General features: G+C 58.4%; 1 protein-coding gene across 11 annotated transcripts in view; it reads right to left on the bottom strand.

The window, feature by feature from the left end:
* Positions 1-12,121, bottom strand: part of ATP2B2 (ATPase plasma membrane Ca2+ transporting 2) — a 361,816-nt gene that overhangs the window by 116,254 nt on the left and 233,441 nt on the right. For all 11 annotated transcript variants that reach the window (XM_075996348.1, XM_075996346.1, XM_075996342.1 and 8 more), the window contains one exon: positions 5,546-6,060. In XM_075996348.1, the coding sequence (XP_075852463.1) occupies positions 5,546-5,744 (199 nt within the window). In that variant the 5' untranslated portion in view covers positions 5,745-6,060. The remainder of the gene's footprint in view (positions 1-5,545; positions 6,061-12,121) is intronic.

Genomic DNA, 12,121 nt, shown 5'->3' with positions numbered 1-12,121 from the left:
TCGGCCTCCCAGAATGCTAGGATTACAGGCGTGAGCCACCATGCCTGGCCTGAGATTTTTTTAAATCAGATAAGGCCCTCATGGATAGAAAATCTCTGTAAATATTGGAAGTAGATTCTTTTCTAGAAAAGCTTTAAAGCATTTTCAACTCACTGTCTCCAAATGGCAGAGAGCACAATTCCCACTTCACAGATAAGAAAACTGAGGCTGTAACAGTCTAAGTATCTTGCCTGAGGCCACAAACCTACTTAGTGACAGAGGTGAGGCTGGGACACCTCCCGCCTTCATGCCTCCCCTCCTGCCTGCATCCACTGAAGAAGGCGCTACGCCTCCTCGGCCTCTCACGTACGTGGGTGATTTCTTCTCCCACTTTATAGGGTTTGTACCTGACAGCGTCCTGGGCCCTAAAACGGAGCATGGCCACTTTGTCTGGAGGCCCTGGGGCGGGTCTGGAGAGGCGGCCTCGCCCTGTCTGGCCAGTCCATGCCTCCCCATGTGCACTGTGTCTGGCACCGGCCTCACCCTGCAGGGCACCACTGAGTTTGGCTGCCCCAGTTTCCCTGTCAGCCTGCGGGGGCCAGTCCCCCTCGGGGAGAGGGGGCACAGGAACGCTAGAGCACGGGGCAATGACAGACAGAAGACCCTGCTGCCTGCCCCAGCCCTCCCAGTGCCCAGCTGCCGGAGCTCCCTGGATGACGGGCCTGCCCAGGCCGAGGGGCACTCTTGTTCCATGTTGCACTGACATGCAACACGAAGCCCCCGCCGCCTGCCACGACCTGCGCTCCTGCCCTCCTCAGCCGCCCTCTCCTCCGCTTGGACAGGCCGTGGGATTCATGCAAAATTAACCGGGGGTTCCGTTTCACATGCTGCGCAGTATCCAGTTCCCGCCGCACTCTGCCGCCCCCTGTCTCTGTCCGCCTTCTCCCCTGGCCACGAAACATGCCGTGTGGCGAACACCGACAGGGACCTGTCTGCATGGCCCTGACAGCCCAAGGAGCGGGCTCAGAAAGGGAGGGACCAGGGCCATGCGTGCCGTGGCTCCGGACAGGGCCATGCTGGGCTTGGGAACTGGGGCCGCCTGCTCCACGGTGACACCGGCGTCCTGTGTCCGTCCCAGGCCTCAGGCTCTGCCACGCAGGCAGGGTCCCAGGGTGTCCCTGCCTTTCTTTTCCTGAAGGAGTGTGCCCAGGCTTTGTACCAGGTGCCAGGAACAATGGAGAACGGCACGGGGCCCTGCCCCGGCTCCCGGGCCACCCAACACCTGCCACTCCTCTCTCCACCTCTCCCATAGCACAGGAGCCCCCCCCACACCGTCAGCGCCTCGCCGCCTGCGCTCTCACGGCCGTGGCTCCCGGACCACCCGACACCTGCCACTCCTCTCTCCACCTCTCCCATAGCACAGGAGCCCCCCGCACACGTCAGCGCCTCGCCGCCTGCGCTCTCACGGCCGTGGCTCCGCGCGTGCTGTTTCGTGAAGGAAGCACGCGGGTATGAGGACAGCGGACACGGGCATCCCTTGGCAAGTGTCTCAGGTCTGCTGTGCCCTGCAGCTTACCTAATTTCACCCTCACAGCGTCCCCACAAGGTAGGCACCGTTGGCATCCACACTTCACAGACAAGGTGCCTGAGGATCAGAGAGGTTAAACTGAACTCTCCCCACGTCCCTTGGAGAGAAAGGTCTCTGGGGCTCTGCCGTCCTAGGCTGGAAGGGTGTGGAAGGAAAGGGAAGGGCAGAGGCCAGAAGGGAGCGGCAGGAACCTGGGCGGAACGGAAGCAGCAGTGGAGGAAAGGCCATGGAGCTCAGAGGGGCGGAGCTGCCCTCAGCCTCACAGGGAGCCAGGTTAGCCAACAGGTGTCACCTAAGTTGGGCCTCCAGATGGGACTCCCACACCGCTGGGCTGGGGGGCCAAGCCCACACCCTCCGCAGGCAGCAGCCGGTGCCCTGGGTGGGAGTTGACTCCTCGTGGCCTCACCCCGCTTATCACTTGCAGAGATCTTTTTGCCTAAAATTAGCTGGACACGGACGGGAAGGCTAATTGATGTGTGGCCTGGGGCGTTTCCTGCAGCGTGACGCCGGCTCCCTGCTTGCCCAGCAGATCAGGGGTGGGGCGGGGACGGCGCCACAGCCCGTCGGAGCCAGCGCAGCGCAGGCGTGCGGCCCTGACACGGGGGCGGGCTGGGGGCAAGCATTTCTCTAAGAGGGGCCAGTTAGGGCAGGACAAGTGCCAGGCGTGGGAGAGAACAAGGGCGCGTCCGGTGGCCCCGTCGACTCAGGCCCGTCTGACCCTGGACGCCAGGGCAGGTCCCGGGCGGCCTCGCGCAGCCCTGCCTGGAGCCCGGCAGCCGCGGCGCCGGCGGTGCTCAGAGCCTGCTCCGCGCGGATGGGGCGGCGGCCGTGGGCCCTCGCCCTCTTCCTCTGCGAAGTGGGATGGCGGGGACACTGTGAGAAGGTGCATGACTGCCCGGCCGCCGCTGCCGCGCAGGCAGGGCGAGGGCCTGGAGACCGCACCCACCTCGCTGCAGCGCCTGCTCACCCTGCAGACAGCGGGCGACGTTTGCTGAGCACCTGCGTGCCGAGCACTCGGCCTGGCGTCCTTCAGCGTCTGCAGCCCGTTTACAGCCGAGAAAGTGGAGGTGCGCCCTCGCTGGGTGCCCCCAGCTCTCGGAGCTGCCCCCGTCGGCGCTGCCCCCGTCGGCGCTGCCCCCGTCGGCGCTGCCCGCTGCTTCCCTCGGCCCTCCCGCGCCCCGCGAGGGACCCCGCCGCTACCCCATCTCCAGATGAGGAAACGCAGGCGCAGAGAGGGTGACTGACTCGCCAGGAGTCCCGCAGCTGGTCAGCGGCCGAGCTGGGATCGGAGCCCCACTCACCGAGTCCAGGTCTGTGTCATTGTGCCCTTCTGCCCCTCCCGGCACCCTGGGAGAGCCTTCCAGAGCCTCCAGTGAGGCAGGAGCTCCAGCAGGTCCTGCAGCGGGCTTCTTCCTTCTCAGAGATCTTTCCCGTCAGAGATCTGATTTGGTCCTCATGAAAAATTTGGTAACCAATGCCCAGAGAGGTCAGACAAAAGGCCCAAAGCCACACAGCTGGCAGGCAGCAGAGCAACAGAGCTGTCATTATTCTTTCCATTTTACAGATGAGAAAATGGAGTCCTTGATCTGCCACATAAAGCCCAACTTCTTGCAGCACACCAGTATTCCGTGGCATTCTCTCTAGGAAACACTGTTCTAGCCCATGCTACATGTTTTCCCTTTTCTTTCCTCCATTCCCAAGTCCAAACGATTCCTCCTCCAGGAAACCTACCTGGACTTTCACTGTCCACCTGCCTCACCTCTCCTGTGAGTCCCAGGGCCCTTACTGCACTCAGTCTCCATTATCTGCTGTTTGGGCTACTCAGGTGTCTGAGAGCTGCTCCCTGAGGGCTGGGACTCAGTGGCCAGGTGCCAGGCTGGGCACTAGATGTGCAGGAGAGCAGACAGGGTTCCTGCCCTCGGGTGCACAGTGCTCCCCTCGCGCTGCAGAGAAGCGCCATGTGCCACCCATGTGCCACCTGGCAATGGCCCTGCACAGAGCGGGAGCTTGGCTGTGCTGCTCAATCCCCCGGGGTCTGGAGAACTGCTCCTGTGGAAGAGGAGGGTGAGTTTCTTAACCCGAGGTCCATGGCCTGGCTTCAAGAGGTTCTGGAAACAGCGATAGTATGAGCCACATCTGTTGCGTGTGATTGGCTAGTTTTCTGGCCACAGCTTCCACCAGGTCCTCCCCTGGGGCCAGGGCCCAGAGACATTTAAGAATTCCTGATTCAATGGCATCTATGGGTCCCTAGTCAAAAGGCAAAGGCCACTTGGGAACCCCTGCCCCCGAGCAGGCCTGGTAAGCCAACCTGAAGGTGGGGGGCAGCATGGACCATTAACAAGGGGTAGGTGACCACATGGACCTGGGACCAGAAGCAGAGCTGATACCCATCTTGGGGCCACTTGTGGCTGTTTCCAAGCCCTGAGCAGGAACCACACTGGGAAGCAAGGTTGCTTCCCCTGGTCCCACCGCCCCTCCAAGGTCAGGCAAGACACCAAGAGAAAGGCGTTTCTCAATGTCCCGGCTCAGTTCGGGGGCCGAATGTCAGTGAGAGTGGTTATGTGGAAAGAAGATCCAGGCTCAGCTTTTCCTCCTGACCCAGGAGAGCAGACAAGAGGAACACAGACACCAGGAGACGCTGGGCACAGTGGCTGCACCCCAGCAGCCCCTGCAGGACACGCACCGGACTGGAGTCCCGCAGCGCCGCGCACAGTGGGGTGCAGGCACGCGTGACTGCACCCCAGCAGCCCCTGCAGGACACGCACCGGACTGGAGTCCCGCAGCGCCGCGCACAGGGATGGGATGTGTGCAGGCCACAGTCCAGATGCTGCCTGCTTTCCAGGGTGTGGTCCGTACCAGCCACTTCTCCTTAGAATTGTCAAGCCTGCCACTTATTGAACACCTACTGTATGCCAGGTGTGCACTAGGCACTGTCAGGTAGGCACTGGCCCATTTTCCAGGGGAAGAAACTGAGGCGTGGTGCAGGCTCTGCAGAAAGTTGCAGGTTATGGGAGTGTCAGGGCACAGCCCCACACAGCCTCGCCCTTGGCTTTATGGAGGGAACTCTTGCCTCTTACAGCGAGGGGAAGGTACATCGGGACAGCAAGCAAACTCTGAGCTCTGGTGTCCAAGCTGGGCTGGCCCCCTCCCCGCTGACTCGTGGCAGCTCACCTGGCTTTGGGTCTGTCCAGAAAAGCCCCAAGAGCTGAAACTCTCTCTGGAGGCCCCAGGCCTGCTCATTTGGGCAGTTGCAAGAAAGCCCCTCTCTCATGTCCAGGGCAGGACACCCTAGGGCATCCGTCCCCCCCCATCACGGCCCGTCTTCCTGCCTAGTCTGCCTGGCAGCTCCACGGCCATGCTGCCCCAGAGCTCCGGCGAGCCCCGACCACAGACTGGGTTTGGAGAGGCAGACGTGATCCCAGCCCAGCTACAGAGCACAGGTAGAGCGTGGCTCCACGCTCAAGCCCACTTGAGGGAATTCCTGGGGTCTGGAAAGAGGGAGGATGGGGTCTGGGTGGCTAGAACCCCTAATCCAGCCCCTGTGGGCTAAGTGTGGACAGCAGGAGCCCTCCTGGGCCTGGGTGCAGGCAAGAAAGGTGTGGTTCCCCGCTGGTCCCACCCGGTGGCCCTCCTGCCCTAGCCTCAGAGATCAGATGCTTCCCAGGTTCCTTGGACACTGAACCTGCCCCTGCCCTCGCCGGCTGACGGGGCACGCTGTCTCCAGAACACAGCCCTGGCCCAGCTGTCCTCCTGCCGCTCTCTGCAGGTGCCTCGGCGAGCCCCAGCCCCAATGAGGTCCCGTGCCTGCCCTAACCCACGGGCTGACACCCGGCTCGAGCATGTGAGAACGGCTGTTCTGGCACTCCAGTCCTTGCCTGAGACGGCCCTGCTGTTAACTGTTGTGGACAGGGCTACGGGGGCCGACTCAGGTAGTGGCCACTGGGCCCACGGCCCTGGGTTTGAGCCTCTTGCACCTACCTTCGACAGGTGAGGTTTTGAGGCGCCGGCAGATGGCTTCGGTGTCCCCGTAAGTCTCTTTGATCTTGACCACAGCCTCCGTGCCCCGCAGCTCCATGAGGGAGCGGAGCTCCTCCATCGTGCACCCGAACTCGCCCCCATGGCTCGACTCATTCCTTTGGTTTTTGGAGTAAAAGTCGCTGTTAGTCATGTCACCCATGTCTGCTGCAGTCCCTGCTCGGGCTGGGCCCGAGGGTCAGTGCTGGACAGGAGGCTGCCAGGTAACGGCTGCTGTGGCTGTCCTCGGCACGCCCGCACTGGACGGCTGCGGTTCCCGGCGGCCGACTCCGGGTCCCGGCGGAAGGGGCGGCCAAGGAAGGCTGGCGATAGCGTTGGGGAGCTCCAGGGGGTGTCCCCGGGCGTGGGGCGAGGTCCAGGGGCCAGAGGGGCTCAGAGACGTAGACCCAGGAGTCTCCATTCAGTGGGGCCCATGCTGCTCCCTGGAGCTGGCATCTACATGGTCGGGGCAGTGGCTCCTGTGGGGACAAGCACAGAGTGGGTGACAAGGGTCAGGCACTGGCAGCCTCTGGGACAGGTGCTCAGAGAGGCCTTGAGTGTGTGCACGCACACACACACAGCATCCCAAGGCACACTGCCTACACATGCACGCTGGCGGGAGTTTGCTACAACGCCCCACACCAGCGTGTGGCAAATCCGACGGGAAAGCACCCACCTGGGCGCCCCACAGTGTCGCCCAAAGGCACAGCTTCACCACACACCAGCCCCACCCGCCGGCCGCGTCGTGCAACACACTGACCTCACAGCACAGGCCCTGGCGTGCGCACGCCCCCACACACAGGGCTCAGGGGCTTGTGCCCCCACCGCACGCCCCGCCTCGCTGCCACACGCACCCACACGTGGGCCATCACACCACTCTGGCGGGCACACCCCAGCCCGCGTTGTCACAGGTGGTCACGCTTCTAAGCATAAAGCTAATATCCCCACCGTCTTCCCTCAAAGATACCTGTGCTCACAGGCCCTCCGCACACACCAGACCCCTCCCTGTCTCTCTCACTGTCCTCAGCGCGTCCACATGGGACCCGAGCCCACACCATCTGAGACCTCTGCCCCTCGGTTCACAGCCCGAGTCCCCATACATGCTCCGTACACGCTCCCTCCTGCTCCCACAGGCACGGGGATGGCAGGAAGGCCCTGCCTTCACCCGCAGTCCACAGCCATGTTAATCAAGGCCCTCAGCCCGCCAGAGAGGCCAGCGCACGCACACCGCGACAATGTCCCTGAGCCCAGAGCTTCGTCCCCAGCGCCAGCGCTGGTCCGCAGAGCCCTCACCTGCGCCCCACAGACCAGCACCACGGACAGCGGCCCGCCTGCCCTCTCTGGAGCCCAGGCGGAGGAGGGAGCTCCGGCTTCTCTCTGTCGTCCGGCCACCTCACAGAGGTGCAGCATCTGTGGCTGCCAGGAGAGAACCCAATCTGCCCGGACACCCAACACCGGAGGCTGGGGCCCTGGCAAGCGTTGGGTGACAAAGGGCTCCTGCTGAGCTCGGCTGGACCTGGCACGGAGACAGCTGGCCAACCTGAACCCAGCGTAGCGAGGGGAAGGAGACGGGGGGCGGGGGAGGGAAGTGGCACTGAGCCCCCCCAGCCCAGCTCCTCTCCCGCCCTGTCTCCTACAGGATCCTTTTGTCTTTCACAGATTTTAGCGCTGGAGGCATTTTAGGGTTAACTTCATTTCCCCATGGAGGAAGTGGACGCTGAGAGAGGAAAGGCGCCGGTCCAGAGCTGCGCAGAGCAAGAGAGAGGAGGCGTGGAGAGGGTGGTCTCCTGGCCCCAGCCTGGGCTCTTTGCCTGACCGTAGGGGGCACCTGCACTTCTCTCTGAGAGCCCAGGCTGGGGCTGGACAGGGCCACCTAGCGCTTAGGAGCACAGGATCTGGAAGGAGAGTGGTTCGGGCTAAAATCCGAGCTCTCCTAAATCCTGACTATGGGACCCTGGGCAAGTTCCCTCATCTGTAAAATGGGAATGACAGCAGCCACTCTCCCCTGCCCACTCCCCTGTGCCCCGCCACCCCTCCATTTACTGGGAGCTAATTATGAACCATGATCAAATCTGGTGTGTTTCCACTGGATATGGGGCTTCCTAGTCGTGGGTCAGGGGTGCTGGAGCCACAGGCGAAACCTGTCATGCCTTACAGAAGGGATACTTTTACTCAAGGGTGCATCGGGAAGCTTTAGTTTGACACTGGGACCAACAGGTGCCTGATGGAGCAGAACATAACATGGACATGACACCACAAGAAGACATGTGAGGCCGGGCGCTGTGGCTCACGCCTGTAATCCTAGCTCTTGGGAGGCCGAGGCGGGCGGATTGCTCAAGGTCAGGAGTTCAAAACCAGCCTGAGCAAGAGCGAGACCCTGTCTCTACTATAAATAGAAAGAAATTAATTGGCCAACTGATATATATATATAAAAATTAGCTGGGCATGGTGGCGCATGCCTGTAGTCCCAGCTACCCGGGAGGCTGAGGCAGGAGGATCACTCGAGCCCAGGAGTTTGAGGTTGCTGTGAGCTAGGCTGACGCCATGGCACTCACTCTAGCCTGGGCAACAAAGCAAGACTCTGTCTCAAAAAAAAAAAAAAAAAAAAAAAAAAAAAGAAGACATGTGAGATGCCAACGAAACTGTGTACTTGGTGCCATGTCCCCAGCACTGTGACAGTGCTCCTGCTCCTTGGCCATGGATGGATGGTACACCCGCCACAGAACCCGTGAGTTTCGACCCCAACAGGGTGTTCCTGGGAGGAGCAGTTGAGTCAGGGACCAAGCATGTCTGTGTGAACAACATTCTAGGAGGTGGGCTGGCATGTTTTCTGTGCTGCTCTGGCTAGAAAAGTGCCGGCTCCTAGTAGGTGCCTAATAAATAAGTGTTGAATGAATAAATGAACGAACAAAAAGCAAACAGATGATATCTCACCAAGTCCCTACAGCCCTGGGAGGTGGATACTATAATTAAATCCATTCTACAGACAGAGAGAATAGGTTCAGAGGGTTCATGAAGTCACTGGCCCAAGGTCACACAGCGGGAAGTGTCAGATCCTTTTAACCTCAGATCTCGGGCTCTTGTCCTCCGCCCTGGAAGGACGCGCTGTCTGGGCCTGGTGCACGGTGCGGACCTCTCCAGGGAGAGTGCTGGTACTTGGGATTAGGGCCGAGTGCTCCACTTCCGCTGCTGGAGGCCAGTCCAAGTGCTCAGCACAGCCCCTGGCCAGGCCGGGGCCAGCGGCCGAGGCAGGGAGCCCTCTGGCACACACCGCTGCAGCACGAGGCCCGGCGCAGGGAGGCAGCAGGGGCTTTGTGCTCAGCAGTGCCCTGCCCACTGCCTGCTCAGTGCCATGGGCTTTGGGTCAGTTCAGGAAACTGGGCAGAGAAAACACTAACGGCTGGAGTAAGATGAAGACAGTGAGGCACCCAGGGGCGGGGCCTTGAGGGAGAAGGAAGGGAATGAGGCCGGGGCTCCTTCAGGCCAGCGCTGCAGCTCGGCCTTGCCGGTGGCTGCGGCTTCGATTAGAGGCAGGTCTGAGATGCCCAGGGAGGGTAGAGCCCAGGAGGGGCAAGGGCTGAAATGGTGATTTGACTGGGAACCTTCCAGAACAGGCATTGCTTTCTCAGGAACAAAAGCTGGGATGAAGAGAGCAGACTTTCCATCCAGAAGGAATTCAGCACTGACGTGGGGCTGCAGGAGGCTCCCGTCCCTGGCAGTGAAGCAGCAGGCCTGGGCCAGGTGAAGGCAAAGCCAGGTGAGCATGCACAGCCCCAAACCTGCCTAAACGTGCTGGCCAGCAGGAAGATCGCTCTGCAACCCTGAGCCAGTCACCTGGCTTCTCCCGGTCATGGCAGCACCTGTGAGGGGGACACTGATACATGGCAACACCGATCACCGGCACAGGCAGGCATTCACGGAGCCCCTAACAGGCTCAGGCACTCTGAGTGCTTCGCAGGAACGTCCGCCCCAGAGATGCTGCGGGGTAAGAGCAGGGTCTCTGGAACTTCTGGGTTCAAATTCTGGCTCCTTCACCTCCCAGCAAATGGGAATGGGAAGCCAATGGTTTCGTTATCTTAACAAAAATGGGAGGGGAATAATACTATTTATGTCATCAGTGTTATGAGGCTTAAATGAGTTATTTCATGTAAAATACTTAGAACCAAGCCCAGCACATGGTATGCACTTAGTAATTATTTTGATTATTATTGTCAATCCATACAACTACTTTGTAAGACACGCAGTCTTATCACCCCCATATAATATATGAGGAAACTGGGGCCAAGAGAGGTGGTGTAAATTGCCCAAGGTCATATGGCTCGTGAGTGGTGGAGCTGGGATTTGAACTCAGGCAGTCTGGGTCCAGAGACACACTCCTAATCAGGATGCTTTGCTGCCTCCCCTGGTGAACCTCCCTCATGAGATTCTTGCTATGCTTAAAGGAAATGCCATATGTGAATAAAATGTTTTGCACACCCTGAGGGACTTTCTAAACCTGAGGTGCTGTTTTCTATCTGTCCCCTTGCTACCTGTGGCATGGCTTACAGGCACTGATAATTACAGCTCTGACAATACAAGCTACGTGAGAATCGTTAGCAGCAATTACATCTGTGATCACAAGACAGGCATGAGTTAATGGGCTACTGTCGATTTTAATGACTGCTATGTTAAGATGAACAATAATCTTCAACTACCTATCCACCCACCCATACATCTATCCATCCATTGTCCATCTGCCCTTCCATCCATCCATCCACCTGTCCATCTGTTCATCCCTCTATCCATCCATCCATTTTCCATCAATTCATCCATCCATCCATTCACCTACCCACCCACCCACTGGCTTCTCTCGGTCATGGTTTCAGCATCTGTGAAATGCTGTGAATCATTCACATTCAATGATTGTGTTTTGGGAATCTACTCCATGCCAAGCATTGAACAATCCAGACATGGTCCTCGCCCTCCATGAGCCCACTGTGAGGAAGCCAGATGATTAAATCAGTGATTTCCATGATTCGATGAGTTTGCCATGATGGAGGGTTCCAGGTGTTGTGGACACCCAGAACAGGAAGACCTGACCTGGCCTAGGTAACAGAAAAGACCTTTCCTCTCAGCCTCGAGCAAGGATTTTTTTTTCCTACAGATAAAGCAGGACTTAAGCCAAAAGATGAACCAGAAGAAACTGAAATACTGAAATATATGACTATTAGTAAAAGGTGCAGGGGGGGATGAGTGTGAGCAAGTATGGAAGGATAAAACTCTGGGAAAAAAATCAGTTAAAAACCAGAACTCTGCCCCGAGGGGGACTGATCTCACAATTCCTCTCTACTTCTGATGTGGCTTGTCCCCAACTTCAGCTCAGAGGCTCATGCACCAGGTCATCCTGTTCTGGGCATCTTGGCTCTTCCTTCCAAGTCGTGGGGCGCACTGTGGCACTGCCTCTGACTTGCTTGAAAGGTGGGAGAATCACTAGCGTGACACGGCGGGCGCAAGCGTTCTTCCGACAGACAGGACTGAAGGCCTGGTGGCTTGTGCAGAACTCATCAGATGCCCAAATCCTGCAGACCTGCCTCGCACCCATGCCGAACAGCCCCTCTACAACACCGACTTCCTTGAGTGCCCTGCCTTTCTGCCTCAGTTACTAGCAAGTGTGCCTCCCTCACGGTTGCAAAGACGTTCATTTGCAGCCAGCTCTCAGCGCCGCACAAGTGGGCACCCTGCCCGGAGCAATGGGCACATGGGCCTGGGCAGGGCATACAGCCAATTCTGGGCACAGAGAGGTTGAGCAACACACTAGGAGTCACACAGCCAACTGAGGCCCAAGCCCAATGAGAAGCTGCTCCCTGCTTTTCAAGCTCTGACAGTGTGAACTTGACCAACCCCCTTTCCACAACCTCTCCACACCTCAGTTTCCCCATGGGGAAAATGAAGAGATTGGATTAGTGCTCTCTGGAGTTCCTTCAGGCTGTGGGGAGCCAGGCCCTTTAGAATCCAGGAGAAGAGACTGACAATACTAGATTTATGCATTTCACTCTCATCTCATTAGCATGTAAATGACTCTGTATTGTTAGCTTTCAATGCCTCAGGAATAGGTTACAGGCACCTTAATAAAATGTCTTTGCCAGGAGAGAGGCTGGCAGAGGAAGGAGCAATATTTTTTTTTTGAGTTAATTTAACAACGAAGGAATCTATCTTTCGAAGAAAGGATGAAAAAAAACCAAAAGAGCCCCAAACCAACCGCTTTGACTGAAGGATGGTAGCTGGGACAGGTGCAAATGAATTATGTGCTAAAAATAACTTTTGGGTGCTAAATCCTTCTGTTTTAAGATGCACTATGTTTAAATGCCACCTTGATATGCATTTTTAAAGTCACCCTTCCTTTTGAATTGCCCCTGGCAGCAGTGCCTGGGTTGGGGACGCAAGTCCAGTTTGGAGAGCCCTGGTCACTGAAGCCTGGCTCTGCCAGTTACTAGCTGTGTGACTGGGAGAGGGCTCTTAACTTCTCTGTGCCTTGGTTTTCTCCTCCCCCAAACGGAGACA

The sequence above is a fragment of the Microcebus murinus genome, chromosome 21 (genome assembly GCF_040939455.1).
Source record: "Microcebus murinus isolate Inina chromosome 21, M.murinus_Inina_mat1.0, whole genome shotgun sequence".
NCBI lineage: Eukaryota > Metazoa > Chordata > Mammalia > Primates > Cheirogaleidae > Microcebus > Microcebus murinus.
The sequence above is the reverse complement of the archived record's forward strand: the minus strand, read 5'-3'. Positions and strand labels throughout refer to the sequence as shown.